At 47.1% G+C, this 17,753-nt stretch overlaps 1 protein-coding gene across 5 annotated transcripts in view; it reads right to left on the reverse strand.

Moving 5' to 3' along the window:
• SLC7A8 (solute carrier family 7 member 8) overlaps positions 1–17,753 on the reverse strand; it is a 59,382-nt gene that overhangs the window by 5,280 nt on the left and 36,349 nt on the right. For 3 of the 5 annotated variants that reach the window (XM_001161755.6, XM_509848.8, XM_003339255.7), the window contains 5 exons: positions 12,518–12,643; positions 9,916–10,069; positions 8,869–8,992; positions 7,365–7,468; positions 870–966 (listed from right to left, as the gene is read on the reverse strand). In XM_001161755.6, the coding sequence (XP_001161755.1) occupies positions 870–966; positions 7,365–7,468; positions 8,869–8,992; positions 9,916–10,069; positions 12,518–12,643 (605 nt within the window). Of the gene's footprint in view, positions 1–869; positions 967–6,236; positions 6,294–7,364; positions 7,469–8,868; positions 8,993–9,915; positions 10,070–12,517; positions 12,644–17,753 lie in introns of all 5 variants that reach the window. The other 2 variants (XM_054666386.2, XM_054666387.2) reach the window with 1 other exon arrangement.

Consider the following 17,753-nt stretch of genomic DNA (forward strand, 5'->3'; position numbering starts at 1 on the left):
AACAAAACAAAACAAAAAAATGTGTGTGGCCCACTGGGAGTACTGTCTTCTCCAGCCACCTTCGACAACCAACCAGTCAAGGTGACCTTCATCCTGCATCTGAACATTCTGAAATTGTACAGCAATGCTGTAAAATGCTCTTGGCTCCCAAGAGCTCTGTTATTCTGATTTCTAACTGCTTCACCAGTGGACCAAAGTCATTTTTAGTGTTTTATTCAGGATCCAGAAGGAAAATAAAAATAACTCCAAAGACTCCATGGGGACAAGTCTTTGTTCCTTCCTATAGCTCTCTCAAAATGATTCTACTCTGGGGATATTTTACTCCCATCTCTTTCCTGTCCCAAGTTTCCTTTGCACAGTTTCCAGTTTATCAGTCTTCCTCTATTATTTTTCTTATTTGGTGTACTGTTAACACTAACTTCATTTCAATGATGTTTCCCAAGAGACTGGCAGGCTGCCCTGAAGCTTGATGGGGGAAGTGGGTGTTTGCAGGGACCAACCAGCCAGGAGCAGAGGCCAGTGCTGCAACCCTGTGGTAACAGGTGCGAGGAGAGCCAAGGGAGATATATATTTTTTGAGGCTGTAGAATCCTGAGACAGTCAGTTCAGTCTGACCCAAAAGGATGGGAGAACGGAAATAAGTCAGCCTGAGAGCCTTAGGTATTTCAAGACTCAGGATCTTTCCTTGCTATATCTCTTGATATTAACAAAGATGATGAGTATCATTTGCCAGATCCTCTAAGATCCAGTGAGACCTAGCAGCAGACTGCAAGGGTAACAGGGGTGTGTGTGAAAAGCATGAACTCCCAGCTTAGACTAGGCACAAAGAGAGGGAGGTGTGTGGAGAGTTACAGCAGGAAGGGCCCTTACTGTGAAGAGCAGGGCTGGGATTGGGGTGCAGCGCTTCACGTGGATCATGGCCAACACACTGGGAAGGTGGCCCTCTCGGGCTCCAGCGAAGAACAGCCTGTCAGGGAGAAAAGCAGGTCAGCCTGGGATAACCCAGGGACCACCAAGCCCCAGCTCCTTCATCCATGCCTACCTTCTGCCCACACAGGGGCATCCCCACTCCAACCAGGCACCCGCCTTCACATGCATACTTTCCACCCCACCAGTCACAGAACCTGTGTTCACAAATGCAGGTGCAAGCAAACCAGAGGCAGCCAGGGGAAAAGTGGATGAACCCTGGGTATGTTAGACCCTGAATGTGGTATGAGTGGCTCAGGGTTACTGATAATTGTACTGTCACTCAGTGGGGTGCTCCCAATGCCTGGAAGGCTGCAGGAGCAGCCTCTGTCTGTTGCCTAAAATCTTCATCTCTTTAAAAGCATTCCTCACATCCTCAAAGGATGCAGATTCCCTAATACACTGGGACTGAACTGCATATGAAAAGCTTTAAAAACACTCTATTTTTTTTTTTTTTTTTTTTTTTTTGAGATGGAGTCTGACTCTGTCGCCCAGGCTGGAGTGCAGTGCTGCAATCTCGGCTCACTGCAACCTCCGCCTCTCAGGTTTAAGCAATTCTCTGCCTCAGCCTCCCGAGAAGGTGGGATTACAGGTGTGTGCCACCATGCCCAGCTAATTTTTGTATTTTTAGTAGAGACGGGGTTTCGCCATCTTGGCCAGGCTGGTCTTGAACTGCTGACCTCGTGATCCACTTGCCTCGGCCTCCCAAAGTGCTGGGACTACAGGCGTGAGCCACCGCGCCTGGCCTAAAAACACTCTTGTCCTAGTCAGAGAGTAGTTCAGTTGTCTTTGTGGGAGTAGGGAATTGGTGGTGGAAATGTTCTCTATCTTGTTTTGGGTAGTGGTTGAATTTTGACAACTGTCAAAATTCATCAAATGGAAGCCAGGCACAGTGGCACACACCTATATTTCTAGCTACTTGGGAGGCTGAAGCAGGAAGACTGCTTGAGCCCAGAAGTTCAAAGCCAGCCTAGGCAACATAGTGAGACTCTGCCTCTAAAAAACAACAATAAAAAACAAAAATGAACAAACACAAACAAAAAAACCCCCACAAAACTCATCAAAATGAACATTTATGATCTGCTTTTTTTTTTTTTTTTTGAGACGGAGTTTCACTCTTGTTGCCCAGGCTGGAGTGCAATAGCACGATCTTGGCTCACCGCAACCTCCGCCTCCCAGGTTCAAGCGATTCTTCTGCCTCAGCCTCCCGAGTAGCTGGGATTACAGGCATGCGCCACCACACCCAGCTAATTTTTGTATTTTTGGTGGAGACGGGGTTTCTCCATGTTGGTCAGGCTGGTCTCGAACTCTCGACCTCAGGTGATCCGCCCGCCTCGGCCTCCCAAAGTACTGGGATTACAGGCATAAGCCACCATGCCCAGCCTATGATCTGCTTTTTTTAAAAAAAATTGAGGCAGGGTCTTGCCATGTTGCCCAGGCTGGTCTTGAACTGGGCTCTAATGATCCTCCCACCTCGGGCTCCCAAAGCGTTGGGATGACAGGCATGAGCCACCACGCCCAGCCTGCATATTTTATTGTATGTAAATTGTACTTAAAAATTTATATCCTGTCTTGTGGGATTGAGTTAAAAAAAATTATATCCTGTCTGGGCACGGTGGGTAACACCTGCAATCCCAGCACTTTGGCAGGCTGAGGCGGGAGAATCATTTGAGCCCGGAAGTTTGAGGCCAGTCTGGGCAAAATAGTGGACCCTGGTCTCTACAAAAAATAAAAATAAAAATAAAATTAGCCAGGCATGGTGGCATGTGCCTGTTGTTCTAATTACTCGGGAGGCTGAGGTGACAGGATCACATGAGCCTGGGAGGCTGAGGCTGCAGTGAGCTGTGATTGTGCCATTGCACTCCACCCTAGGCAACAGAGCAAGAACCTGTCTCAAAAAAAAAAAAAAAAAAAAAAGAAAGAAGAAAGAAAGAAAGAAAAAATTGGAAATATCATAAGTGCCTAAAAGTAAGAGGTCGATAAAATGAATTTGGCATTAAGATGAAATGTTATGGGCTAGGCACAGTGGCTCATGCCTGTAATCCCAGCTCTTTGGGAGGCTGAGGTGGGTGAATCACCTGAGGTCAGGAGTTTGAGACCAGCCTGGCCAACATGGGGAAACCTCGTCTCTACTAAAAATACAAAAATTAGCCAGATGTGGCGGCACGTGCCTATAATCCCAGCTACTTGGAAGGTTGAGGCAGAATTGCCTGAACCCGGAAGGTGGAGGTTGCAGTGAGCAGAGATCATGCCCTTGCACTCCAACCTGGATGACAGAGTGAAACTCTGTCTCAAAGAAAAAAAAAAAGGGAACATTATGTAGTCATGGTTTTGAAAAAATTTGATTACATGAGAATATGCTCAAAATATAACATCAAATGAAAAAACAGGACTGAAAACTATAATGCAAATTAATTTTTTTTTTTTTTTGAGACATGGTCTTGCTCTGTTGCCCAGGCTGGAGTGCAGTAGCACGATGATGGCTCACTGTAGCCTTGACCTCCCAAACTCAAATGATCCTCCTGTCTCAGTCTTCCAAGTAGCTGGGACTACAGGTGTGCACCACCACACCCAAATGCCAATTAATTTTAAGATTATTTATGGGCCTATTTATTAAAATGCTAACTGATTGTCTCTGGGTGGTGAAATTATGGTTAATTTTAATTTTCTTCCTTATACATTAGAGAAAAAAATTTAAAAATCGCAAAATGCAGCCTGGGCAACATGGTGAAACCCTGTCTCTACAAAAAATACAAAAATTAGCCAGGCATGGTAGAGCGTGCCTGTAGTTCCAGCTACTGAGGGGGCTGAGGTGGGAGGATCACTTGAGCCTGGGAGGTTGAGGCTGCAGTGAGCTGTATTTGCACCACTGCACTCCAGCCTGGGTGACAAAGTGAGACCCTGTCTCCAAAAAAAAAAAAAAAAAAAAAGAAAAGATAAGGAAAAGGAAAAAATGAATAAAATTCTAAAATAGATGGAATATTTATAATCAGAATAAAGATTTTTTAACTTAAAAAAATTAAACTTTTTATTTTTCCAATTTTTAGAGATGGGGTCTTGCTCTGTCACCCAGACTGGAGTAGAGTGGCGTGATTATAGCTCACTGCAGCCTCCAATTCCTGGGGTCCAGTGATCCTCTAGTCTCAGCCTCCTGAGTAGCTGGGACTACATGTACATACCACCGTGCTCAGTTAACTTAAAAAATGAAACTTTTTATTTTGAGATAATTGTAGATTTGCATTCAGTGAATCTTACAACCAAGTACAGTTGTAAGAAATAATAAGGAGAGATCCTATGTATCTTTTGCCCAGTTTCCTCCATTGGTAACATGCTACACAATTATAATATCACAACTAGGATATTGATGTTTAAATCAATTTTATTTTTTACTTATTTTTCTTTGCTAATTTTTTGTAGTGACAAGGTCTTGCCTTGTTGCCCAGGCTGGTCTCGAACTACTGGGCTCAAGCAATCCTTCCACCTTGCCTTCCCAAAGTACTGGGATTACAGGCGTGAGCCACCATGCCCAGCCCTAAAAGTTATTATTTTTTTAATATATATATATTTTTTGAGACAGAGTCTTGCTGTGTTGCCCAGGCTGGAGTGCAGTGGCACGATCTCGGCTCACTGCAACCTCCGCCTCCTGGGTTCAAGTGATTCTTCTGCCTCAGCCTCCTGGGTAGCTGGGAGTACAGGCACCTGCCACCACGCTCGGCTAATTTTTGTATTTTTTTTAGTAGAGGTGGAGTTTCATTATATTGGCTAGGCTGGTCTCAAACTCCTGACCTCGTGATCCGCCCGCCTCAGCCTCCCAAAGTGCTGGGATTATAGGTGTGAGCCACTGCGCCTGGACATAAAAGTTATTTTTAAAAAGAAAAGTTTTAGGCCAGGCGCGGTGGCTCACGCCTGTAATCCCAGCACTTTGGGAGGCTGAGGCGGGCGGATCACGAGGTCAGGAGATCAAGACCATCCTGGCTAACATGGTGAAACCCCGTCTCTACTAAAAATACAACAAATTAGCCAGGCGTGGTGGCAGGCGCCTGTAGTCCCAGCTACTCGGGAAGCTGAGGCAGGAGAATGGCGTGAACCTGGGAGGCAGAGTGTGCAGTGAGCCAAGATTGCGCCACTGCGCTCCAGCCTGGGTGACAGAGCGAGACTCTGCCTTAAAAAAAAAAAGAAAAATTTTAAGAGAATAATTTGAATGTTCCTAGCATAAAGAAAAGACAATATTGAAGGAGATGGGATATCTCAATTACTCTGATTTGATTTTTACACATTATATCAATGTATTGAAACATCATCTGTAGCTTGAAAATATGTACATCTATTATATACATATGAATATGAAACTTGAACATAAAAATCAGCCCTCCTTCCCTTTTACTCTCCTAAGAGAAAAGTGAATATTAGAAGCTGTCAACAGTAATTTACATGTCAGTGCAAATTGGACCACTTTTTTCTTTTTTCTGGGGAAAGGCCCACCTAAGGGATGACAGGCAGGGTACAGCTTGATAGGAACAAAAAGGCACATATTCAGCACACTGGGAGTTCAGAGGAGAATAGTCATTTACTTTGTAATTTGTGTATGGAGTAGACTGAAGCGAACAGCAGCAGCTAATCAGAAGTGTGGGAGCTGACTGTATCCCCAAGTACCCATAAGCAGTAACCATCATGAACTCCCTAGGCCGGTGTCACTAGTTTCATGCAGCCATACACATCCCTGTCCCCTCTCCCATGCTACCGCCCCTCTACAGGGCAGTCTCATGCACCAGGTGCTCTGTGGGGCTCATCGTGCACATAGCCAGGGTCCTGCATTCACGTCCCCCCTCCACATGCAGACAAGACCAAGTGTAATTGTCCAGATCCAACAGCATTTGCAAGTGTCAGGTTCACAAGAGACAGTCCTTGCCCAGCTAGCCGACAACGGAGGAGACGATGACATTAAGCATAACACACATCCACACACTCTGACTCTTCAGGAAGGATTATCCTCTCCCTACCCGAGAACACAAAGGAGTGACAGAGAGATAAAGAAGGAGGGAAGGAGAAGGAAGGAAGAAGGAACTGGAAAGATGAGCAGGGGAGGCCTGGGTGGGTGAGGTCTGGCCTCTGAATCGGAGGTGGAGCACACCATGCGCCACCGTTTCCTGCATGCACACACGACTAGACCACATGCACGCAGACCGCTGCTAGGCCTGCCTGAGGGACAAACCCCACTCTAAAGTGACTGTAGCCAGTCACTCTCCTCCAATAGATCTCAGGGAGCCTCACGGGTCACTGTTCCTCCACCGCTTGGCCTCGGCGGGGGCCTCCGTGTGGCCACTGCTCCTGTGTAACATGCACACGAGGTTGCTGTGGGTGAGTGTCATAGGGTCCCGGGGTAGAGGGGACACCCACACCACCTCTTTCCAGCCCTGGGTCCTAAAAACATTGCACTCCCTTGTTATTTCACAGGAACTCTTCCTGATGCGACGGCTTTGGAAGCAGCTGAACTCAGGGACTCATCTTTGGAGCAGGACTGTACCCTGAGGGCAGGGGGTGCTTTCTAAGAACCTGGGAGGATCCCTTGAACCACACAAATGGAAGTCATTCAACATCTGCTAGCCTCAACAGCCCCTTCTGAAGACAGCAAAAGAAAGGGCCGGGTCCCTGGATGCATGGAGGCAGGACCTGGGACTCGTGGACCCGCTTGCACTTCTGGCTTCTGAGAGTGCTCTGGGGTGGGGGTCATGGATAAAAGGCTCTTTCTTTGGACAAATGTTTGCTTTCCACTTTTCCCCACCCTCTCACTTCACATTCTCCACCTGAGTCTCATGGGTGGCCTCAAAAAGGCCTCTACAGCCACCTCTCTGTTGAGCAGGGAGGAGCTCTGCATTCTTGGGGCAATCAGGGTGAAGCCACCCCACCTGCAGGCTAGTTCCAGAACATTCATGGGAGGCCAGACCCAGAGGCCCCAGGCACAAGTCTCCCTCTTGGTCCCTTTCCAAATGGGGTTCTTTTCTAGCCAGCAGCAGCCTGTTTCCAGGTAAGTGGAAATGGGGGCTCTAGGACTGCAGCCAAGATACTGTCTTGCTGCCAACCACAGCCACTGACTGGGGGCTGCGTCAGGCAGGCTGGCGGCCTCCTGTCTTCTGCTCCTTTTGAAATGAGACAGGCCACTACATGTGAAGCACCTAGGACCCATATGCCACACACATCGCAGGTGACCACGTGAATAGCACACACTCCTCAGCATCCACACTGACACACACGCCCTCATGTGAGCAATCACCCCTCTGCAAGCCCAACATCCAGATGCCCACACAGACCCCTGCTGACAGAGACAAGCCCACCATATACAAACAGCAAAGTGCACAGCAGAGTGGCCCCTGGCCGGGGAAGGGCCCAGGCAGCACTCACCGAGAGGAGGTGAAGAGAGACCCATTAACTCCTCCAAATGTGGACAGGGCAACAGAAATGGGCATGATCCAGGCCATGACTCCTAGGAGCTTCTCTCCAAAAGTCTGGGAGAGGAAACAAGGAGATAAGCAAAGGAGAGGTTACCACTCCCCGACCCCTTAGCTCCCACTTCACTCTGGGAAACCATTTCTCCCATCTCCACCCTTGCTAATTCTCTCTCGCCAAGTTTCTTAATTGCCCCCACCCTCTCAAGGGTGGACCCCTACACAGGGGGGTTAATGCATGTTTTAGGCTAATTAACTGAAGGAGGTAGTACACACTGGTAATAATAATAATGAACTAACACTTACTAATCTTGTTTTATGGGTGAGGAACTGAGTCACATAGTGATTAAGTAGCTTGCCTAAGATTACACACCCAGCGAGTGGAGGGGCCAGCATTGGAAGCCAGGTGGTGTGATCCAGGCCTTACATACATTATATGATTTCTCCAGCACAGGGAAGGGCACAGGCTTGTCAGGCAGATCTGTCAGGCAGATCCAGGCTCAAATCCTTGCCCTCCAGCTAGGAGCTGTGAGACCGTGAGCAAAGTTTATGATTTTTGAGCCTCTGTCTCCCAACTGCAAAATAGGGATTAATCCAGAATCACAGGGTGAGAATTTCTCAGTTCATCAAAACAGATGAGTTGGGGGTAAAATAATAGGAATGAGCCCCTCCTTAGTCTGAGAAAGAAAAGGCTGTGAAGCTATAGATGAATCTTCATGTATTTAAGGACTATACAATGCAGGAGACCAGCCTTTTCTATATTCCCTGAGCCAGGTTTACAGCACATTACCAAGGAGAGATTGTTCAGAATAGAAGGCTGTTGGTCATAAGAACAGGCTGCCCCAGGAGATGGGAGGCCCTCTTTCTTTACAGTCTTTTGAGATAAGGCCAGTGAAGAGACTGGCAGGCTGGGTGGTGGCCCAGCCTGATGCCAGGTGAGGGAGCAAGGTGCCTCCCAGGTCCTTCTTAGATGTCAAGGATCCCAACCCCTTGCACCAGCATGGTCTCTTTCCCCAAAGAGCACACCTGACTTCTGCTTCTGGAGGTGAAGGCAGAGAGAAAAGGCATGTCTTCTGCAAGATTATGTCTTTCTGAGGAGGGGCCTCTCTGCTTCATACCACTCTCACATTTAGAGCTTTAAGTGCCCGAGACTAGGAGTTGGCAAACTTTTTCTGTAAAGGGCCAGATAGTAAATGTCTTATAGCTTCTCAGGCCACGCGGTCTCTGTGGCAATGACTCGGTTCTGCCATTGTAGCTGTTCTAGGTACAACCCAGCCACCTGTTTGCTCCTGGGCACTTAAAGATACCCCAGCCAATGACATATGTGGTTTCTGCCCTGAGAACTTGGGGGTGATTTCCACTTCCACAAGGCCATGGATCAGGGAAAAGTGAGTGGGGCTACAGCAGGCAAGTCTCTGTCTGCATTCCTGGTATGAGAGACTGGGACTTTCATTTCTTACCACAGCGACGGCGTTGGATGCCAGCAGCTCCTGGGGGGACATTGCAGTGACATAAGCGACATTGGCAAAGACATACACAAATGTGACCAGTGGGATGGAGATGAAGATGGCTCTGGGAAGGTTCCTGTAGAGGGAGAGGAGGTGAGGGGAAGGGCTGGCATCCGGGACACCCGCCTTGCCATGGAGTCCAGGGGGTGTCTTCTGTCTTTCTGCGTGCGTGTAGCCTTACAGCCTTCTGTGAGGCTTCCTTTCCCTGGGAGGTTGGCTTTGTCTCAATATGGGCAGGATAATTTACAGGAAATGAGGCTGAGCGTGGTGGTTCACACCTATTATCCCAGCCCTTTGTGAGGCCAAGGAGGGAGGATTGTTTGAGCCCAGGAGTTCGAGGCCAGCCCTGGCAACATAGCAAGGCCTCTTCTTTACAAATTAAAAAATTAACTGGGCATGGTGGCATGTGCCTGTAGTCCCAGATACTTAGGAGGCTGAGGTGGGAGGATTGCTTGAGCCCAGAAGATTGAGGCTGCAGTGAGCTATGACTGCACCGCTGGACTCCAGCCTGGGTGACAGGGTGAGACCCTGTCTAAAAACAAAACAAAACAAAAGAAAAAATAAGTTAAAAAAATGAAGGCAATAAAACAACTCAGGTTGGAAATACGCTCCACACCTGTTGATCTTGACCTGAATCTCCACAATGCACCTTTTCCCCCTGCCTCAAGACACCAAGACCGGCCTGTCCTGAAACAAGCAAGATTCCCAGAAGCCTCTCAGGGCACAATTCGTTCTCTAAGGCAGTAGTGTTACTGCAGGACAGTTTTCAGCTTCTAATCTGCTCTGGGAAAGTCACTGGATCCTTTCCTCCTCCTGGTGGGGTGAACGGCAAATGGTTTAAGTGCCTGGGAAATGAACTACGACTTCAGGATAGATCAAATCACAGTCAGAATGGGGCTGAGGAAGGCGAGGTGGGCAATGGACACCTGCTCCCTCTTTCCAGCAGCAGGTGCTGTGGCCCTTCAAGGGAGAGGGAATAGCCAGGCTCTTTCAACTCACTTGTAGGGATCAACAAGTTCCTCAGTCACGTAATTCAGAAAGTTCCAGCCTCCATAGGCAAAGGAGCCCTGAAGGAAAGCCAGTGCGACGAGGCCGATGTCAGGTTCCTGGAAATTCTCAAATGCATTCTTTGGCTCCAGCCAGAAGTATTCTCCTGTGGACACAAGCAACAGGAGGCTGCTCAGTGAGACAAGTCAGGGGCCCAGCAGCCCCTGGCCTGCCCTGGCCCACCTCTCACCCCTCCCTGTGGCAATGACACCAACTCTGTCTTGTCTCCAGTGAACCCAACATATTGGATAAATTGGGATAAAGGGAGCAGGGAATTTCAGGTCCAGGGCTTCCGAGACCCCAGAAACTACGAGTCCAAATGAGGGTTTAAGTGCCGTTCTGAATGCTCCTTTTGTAAAAGGCAAAGTTATTTAAAAGGAAAGGACATGGTAAATTGGGCTTTGGAAATACAGGATTGGAGTCATTGTTAATCTTCTGACCACTTTCTCTAAGTTTCTACATTTTCATGAAGAAGCATCCAGGGTTGGGCACAGTGGCTCAGGCCTGTAATCCAAACAATCTGGGAGGTCAAGGCAGAAGGAATGCTTGAGGCCAGAAGTTTGAGACCAGCCTGGGCAACACAGTGAGACCCCCATCTCCACCACTAATTTAAAAAGTTAGCTGGGTGTGGTGGTGCATGCCTATAGGCTCACCTATTTGAGAGGCTAAGGTGGGAGGATCACTTGAGCCCAGGAGTTTGAGGCTGCAGTGAGCTATGACTGTGCCACTGCACTCCAGTGTGGATGACAGAGCAAGACCCTGTCTCCAAAAAAGAAAAAAGAAAAAAACAAACAAAAAAACAAGCGTCCAGAACAACAAACACTTAAACGTAAGTTTCCGTAATGCTATATTAGTTCAAGCTTGTTTTGCTGCTTGCTTTGTTGATATCCTCCTATCTCTTTCTGAGGTGTGTGTTTGGTCTCTCTTTTCTTTTTTGTTTTTTTTGAGACGGAGTCTCGCTCTGTCGCCCAGGCTGGAGTGCAATGGCGCGATCTCAGCTTACTGCAACCTCCGCCTCCCAGGTTCAAGTGATTCTCCTGCTTTGGCCTCCTGAGTAGCTGGAGTTATAGGCATGTGCCACCATGCCTGGCTAATTTTTTTTGTATTTTTAGTAGATACAGGGTTTCATCATGTTGGCCAGGTTGGTCTCGAACTCCTGACCTGAAGTGATCTGCCTGCATTGGCCTCCCAAAGTGCTGGGATTACAGGCGTAAGCCACCATGCCTGGCCGTCTCTCTTTTCAAGATTCCCCGAGGACAGGAATTTTTAAGCAAAGAGCTGTTTAAACTGCCTTCCCAGCCCCCCTAGCACAGTGTGCTGCAGACTGTGGGCCCTTGGAATCATCTGCTGACTGGCTAAAATTTCAATGAGATAGAGAGTAACTGATCATATGTTACTTATTCATCTGCGGTTTAGCATTGGGACAGGAAATAAGGAGATTAGGGTGACCAGGAGAAAGAATTGAGGCCAGCTTAGGAGGGACTCACTATTTTTGACAAGATAGCGCAGTGATTTCGTTAAGTCTAAATGCCTGAAAGCAATATATAACCTGTTAAAGAACTTAATCCAACTGTTTAAAATAATCGGGCATATTATATAGCAGAAACTTAATTATGTTTCCTGGAGTAGAAGTCCGGGCTGCCCACACTGCCTTCAGGGCTTGTGGGAAATTTCCCTGTTTGTCACCTGACTTTCTCCATGAGGCAGTGACGCTGGGCAGAACCTCATGGTGCCATGGGTCCCATGGAAACCAAATATAGCCTCAGGCTTGGAAAGGGCCAAATCCAGTGGGGAATGTTGGCAGGGGCCCCGGGAATGCAGAGCTCTCTCTCTCAGAGATTATAAGTAATTTTGAAACATAAAATACCTTTCTCTGTCCTCCACTTTAAGATGTGGACAAGATTCAATAGAAGATGCAGGGAGCTTCCCTGGGGTTGGGGCAAAAAGACAATAGGAATCTAGGGATCTGGGGTTTTTGTTTGTTTATTTGTTTTTGAGACAAGGTCTTGCTCAGCCGCCCAGGCTGGAGTGCAGTGGCACAATCATAGCTCACTACAGCCTCAAACTCCTGGGCTCAGGTGATCCTCCCACCTTAGCCTCCAGAGTAAGTGAGACCACAGCCATGCACCACCATGCCCCATTAATTTTTAAATTTTTTTGTAGAGATGGGATCTCACTATGCTGTTCAGGCTAGTCTCAAACTCCTGGGCTCAAGTGATCCTCCTGCCTCATCCTTCCTAAGTGCTGGGATTACAGGTGTGAGCCACCACACTCGGCCGATATGTGGGGTCTTTACCTAGCTGTGCTACAGCCTTGAGGTAAGCATGGGAGAGGTGACCTTTGCAGCCTAAAGGGAGCATTCCCTACTCCCAGCCACCTCGGGGAAAATGGTTTCTCCTTCCCTTTTGTCAAGCAAGGGAAGAAGAAGAGAAGTCACTCAAGGCTAGAATTGGGGAAATCTCAGGGTGTGCATACTTCCAAAGCTGGGCTGAGAGGGTGTGTACATGCAAGGGGAGTAAAGCTGGGCAGCACCTGTTTTTCCTGTGATACTCACCTTTGCATATCTGTACAATCCCCATGATGATAATCAGGGCCAAGGCCAGGAGCTTCCCAGCTGTGAAGATGTCTTGAACCCGGGTGGCCCACCGCACACTGGAACAGTTGACCCATGTGAGGAGCACTGAAATGAAAGACCCCCAAACAGACCTTCAGGGGCTGTATCTGGCTGCATGATGCCCAAGGCACACAAGCAGAAGTGCTCCCTCATCCTGATGATGAGATTGTAGTAGGTGAGCCAGACATCCAGCAAGCTCAACCCTGGGGACCAGAGACTTTGGCTAGGTTAATGGGTTACAAATGGGGATTATATGTCCCAAATTAGAGCTTGGGCCCAGCATGCCCTGCTGAGGGCTGGAAGCCAGAAGTAGGCATGGAAGTATAGGCACTGGCTTTGGGGGTAAAATCACATCTGATCAGGGCACAAGTATGGGCTTTGTCTTCAAGTTATTATTTGTGCAAGAGAAGCTGTGAGCAGCTGGGGGGATTCAGGAAGCCACCTTCCTGAGCCTGATTTTGGGGTAACAGAGGCTTAGGGGAATCTTATGTTACTTAGGTTTATTGAGATATAATCTACATCTTACTAAAACTCACCTTTTTAAAGTGTACAGTTTGATGAGATTTGACAAATGCATTTAATGGCTTAATCACTTCAACACTTCATATATAGAACATTCCCAACACTCTAAAAAGTTTCCTTTTGCATCATGCTCCCTTGTAGTCAGTTAGGCAAATCTTCTTCCCCTACCTCTACAACCATTGCTTTGACTTCTGTCCCTATAGCTTTGTCTTTTTCAAAATGTCACATAAATGGAATCATATAATATGTGGTCTTCTGTGTTTGGCTTCTTTCACTTCACAGAATGCTTTCGAGATCTACTCATGTTGTTGCATATATTACAATTTGTTCCTTTCTATTGCCAAATAGCATTCTATGATATAAAGGTATCTGTTTGTTTTTCCATAGACATTTGGGTTGCTCACAGTGTGGGACTATTATGAATAGAGTTGTGATAAATACTTGTGTAGATGTCTTTTTTCTTTTTGTGGATTGTAGAGATCTTTGAGTGGGGTTTTCATTGCTCTTGAGTAAATCCCCAGGAATGAGATCCTGGGCCATAGAGTAAATGTGTTTAAGTTTCTAAGAAACTGCCAAACTGTCTTCCACAGTGGCGGTCTCATTTTGCATTCCTACTCTCATGTCAGAGTTCCCGTTGCTCAGTATCTTTCCCAGCATTTGGTATTGTCAGTTTAAACACAATTTTTTTTTTTTTTTTTGGCTAATAGGCATGTAGTTGTATTTCATTATGGTTTTGATTTGCATTTCCCTAATGGCTAATGATGTTGAGCAACTCTTCATGTGCTTATTTACCATCCATTTACAAATCTTCTTTGGTGGCATGGGGAGTTGTAATTCTCTACAAAAAATTTTAAAAATAAGCTGGGTGGTGTGGTCGCTCTGACTTCACTTGAATGGCTGATCAAGTTTTATCAATACCGTATTCTTAAATGGTACTTCTACTTTCCAAGTATTTCCCAACCTTAACTTGATGCTGAGAACATTTGGTTAGGGTAGGATGGTCCTGACATTAACCGTCTGTAACCTTCCTTTGTGCGCCGTCTCCACCTGGCAAACCCCTTCTCCTCTTTCAAGATCCAGCTTAAATGTCACCTGTTCTGTGAATCTCTATAATTCAGCATGTTATTTATTCCTAACAACATGCCTGCAAGGGAAGATATATCAGCTGTGTTTTGTAGACGAGGAACAAAGTTTGTTCCTTCTCTCTAGAACAATCCCAGACCACTTTGTTTATATCTAATGTTGGGATGTATTTCTTTTTTCTTTTTCTTTTTTTTTTTCTGAGACGGAGTCTCACTCTATCGCCCAGGCTGGAGTGCAGTGGTGTGATCTCGGCTCACTGCAAGCTCTGCCTCCTGGGTTCACGCCATTCTCCTGCCTCAGCTGGGACTACAGGCGCCCGCCACCACACCCAGCTAATTTTTTGTATTTTTAGTAAAGACAGGGTTTCACCGTGTTAGCCAGAATGGTCTCGATCTCCTGATCTTGTGATCCGCAGCCTCCCAAAGTGCTGGGATTACAGGCAGGAGCCACCGCCCGGCCGGGATGTATTTCTTTGTATTAAAATGACCTGCTTCTGGCCGGGCATGGTGGCTCACGCTTGTAATCCCAGCACTTTGGGAGGTCAAGGTGGGCAGATCATGAGGTCAGGAGATCGAGACCAGCCTGGCTAACACAGTGAAACCCGTCTCTACCAAAAATACAAAAATTAGCTGGGCGTGGTGGTGGGCGCCTGTAATCCCAGCTACTTGGGAGGCTGAGGCAGGAAAATCACTTGTACCCGGGAGGCGGAGGTTGCAGTGAGCCGAGATTGTGCCACTGTTCTCCAGCGTGGGTGACAGAGCTAGACCACATCTCAAAAAAAAAAAAAAAAAATTTTTTTTTTTTTTAAGACACCAAGGGCAAGTAAATGTTTTCATGTTTTTAAAGGGCAAGTAAATGTTTTCATGTTTTCAAATCTCAGGACTTATCATTGGCGCCTGCAAATAGTAGATGCTCAGCAAGTATTTAATAAATGAATTTTAAAATATCACAATTCATTAGCCTTCCAATATCATCTCAGTCTACACATTCCACAATGCACATCAACCTCTTCTGCTCCCCAGGAACCCCATCAAAAGGAGACACAATCCTTAGTTGGCTTCATGTTGCCAAAGGGCAACAGGAAACTTGACTTCAAGAGCAGAAGCTCCTGACTCCTCATGGAAGAGCTATTATCCAAGATGATGTCATACAAGGAGAAGCAAAACATGTTGTCAGAGGAAGGATTTTAAGTGCCCGAGCAGGGAGAACACTTTGTAAATACTCAAATGTTCCAGATGGACTGACATCCTGATAAATACACATTTGGTTTGTCTTACTCAATTCAATAAGGATTTCAGGATCATGTGCCTGGTGACAAGCCAACCTAAGTCACTCTAAACAACTGGGTGTGTGATCTCAGCTTCTTCCCTGGGCCCCAAGGCATGCAAGGTACAAGGCTGGGCCCCTTCACCCAGGAATTCAGGCAGACACAGCAGTAACTCAAGGATAAAGGAGATTGATAAAAGGAAGGAAGGAAGATTAGGAAACAAACCCCATAAGCCTCAGGGATAGGTAAGGATTACACAACAAGGAACTGGATCTTGATCTCAGGGAAGAAAATCCTTCTCCAAGGGGAGGAGAGGGGAGGGCGAGGAAATGACAGAAAGTGCTTGAGGAAAATAAGGGCAGAGCAGGACAACTCAAAGAAATTCCTCCTCCCCCAAGCAGACCACCTCCCTGTGTGCTGGGAAAGAAAACATGAAATCATCTCTTTACAAGATGGACCTTACTGAGTCACAGAAAGACACCTTCAAACTATCAGCTCTGTGGTCTTCCTGGGGTAACAGAGATAGGGATGCTTTGTAAAATAACCTATCTGTGGCTATCTTCTATCTTGCCTAACCTTATCTCCATCACTTCCCAAGAACTCAGCCCTTGACTAATATTTAACCTTTCACCTTCACAGTAATCTTTCAGAAACAAAAAGAAATTCTGAGAATGAGGTGGGGATAGGCAGGCTGCCTGTGACACCTAATCTCCTTGGAACAATGGCTGCAGGCCCCAGATCTGGCCCTTCACCCTGCAGTTGGGTGATCATACCATGTGACTGAGGGGAAAGAGGGTATCAGTCTCCTGGTACCACAAGACAGCTTCCCTCACAGCAGGCTGAAACCTGAGCCTCCACCCAGAGAGGAAAGGTCAGTGGGTGCTCGCCAAGCTCCTGCCCCGGTCAGGAGCCCTGCTGCTGGCTAGCTACTGCTTGGCACTTGTGTGTTGCTGACGATGATATTCTAGAACCCTCTCTTCTCGGCTAGACCCTGAATTCCGCATTCCTGAGACACAGTGACCTCAGGGAAGCCACATGTAGATGAGGATCATTGGCCATAGCAGCTTTGAAATGTGAGGGGCTTTTTATCCATCCATCCATCCATCCATCCAGCCATCCATCCATCCATCCATCATAGATCCATTCACCCATCCACCCATCTAGCCATCCATCATCCATGCATCCATCCACCCACCCATCTACCCATCTATCTCCCATCCATCCACCCACCCATCCAACCATCCATCATCTATCCATCCATCCATCTGTCTATCCATCCACCCATCTACTCATCCGTCATTCATGCAGGGCCTACATGTACTAGGCATTCTAGCTGGTGGGGAGGTTATTGATAAGACACAAGTCCCTGCCTTTAGGAAGTTGGCAGTATAACAGGGACGACGGGTGAAGTAAGAGATGCCCACAAAACAACGAGGTGATGGCAAAGCTATTCACGGAAGCTAGTGGGCATCTATGAGGAACCCCTAATTCAGCCCAAGGGAATCAGAGATGCCTTCTATAGGAGGAGGAGACCCTGGCAACATGGAGAAATTTATAATCCTGGTCCAATTGGACAAAATAAAAAGTCATAAGACTGGTTCTTGTCCATTGTAACCTAGTTGCGGGAGTGGTTACTGCTTCTTTAGAGGCCCTCATGGAATTCCAGGCTTGTATGTATTTTTTGGGCATTTCCTCCCCTCTTTCTTTCTTGCTTCCTGGGTAAAAAATAAGATGAAAGACTATTAAGAAGACAAGAGTTCAAGAAGATGCTGAAGTCAGGGGCTGGTTACTTAGTCCACCCAGTTCGAAGAACTCAACATCAAGGTGACAGAAGAGATACAAATAATGAGTCAGGCAGGAGGAGGAAAACTCAGATTCTAGCAACCTGGAACACTGCCCAGAGTCCAGGGCCTCCCAGCTGCCAAGCAGGAGAGATGGGCTCAATGCTTTCTGCAGGACTGGCAGAGGGATTCAGAGTCCTTGCTGCAGACCTGGAACTGGCTTGCTCACTGTGGAGGGCTGGGCTCCCTGCAGAGAAGGTGCCCTCAGCCCCATCCCAGCTCTGATCCCAGACTTTGATCGCCAGGAATTACAGAAGTCTCTCCTTCACTTCCTCCCCTTGGCAATGACAGCAGATCTCTTTGGGATGGGGGCAGTTGAAGGCAGAATTATGGCCATCCAAGATATCAACGTTCTAATCCCTGAGATTTGTGACTATGTTATTTTAAATGACAAAAGGAACTTTGCAAATATGATTAAGTTAAGGATTTCTTTTTTGGAGACAGAGCTTCGCTCTTGTTGCCC

Source organism: Pan troglodytes, chromosome 15 (assembly GCF_028858775.2).
Source record: "Pan troglodytes isolate AG18354 chromosome 15, NHGRI_mPanTro3-v2.0_pri, whole genome shotgun sequence".
Classification (NCBI taxonomy): domain Eukaryota; kingdom Metazoa; phylum Chordata; class Mammalia; order Primates; family Hominidae; genus Pan; species Pan troglodytes.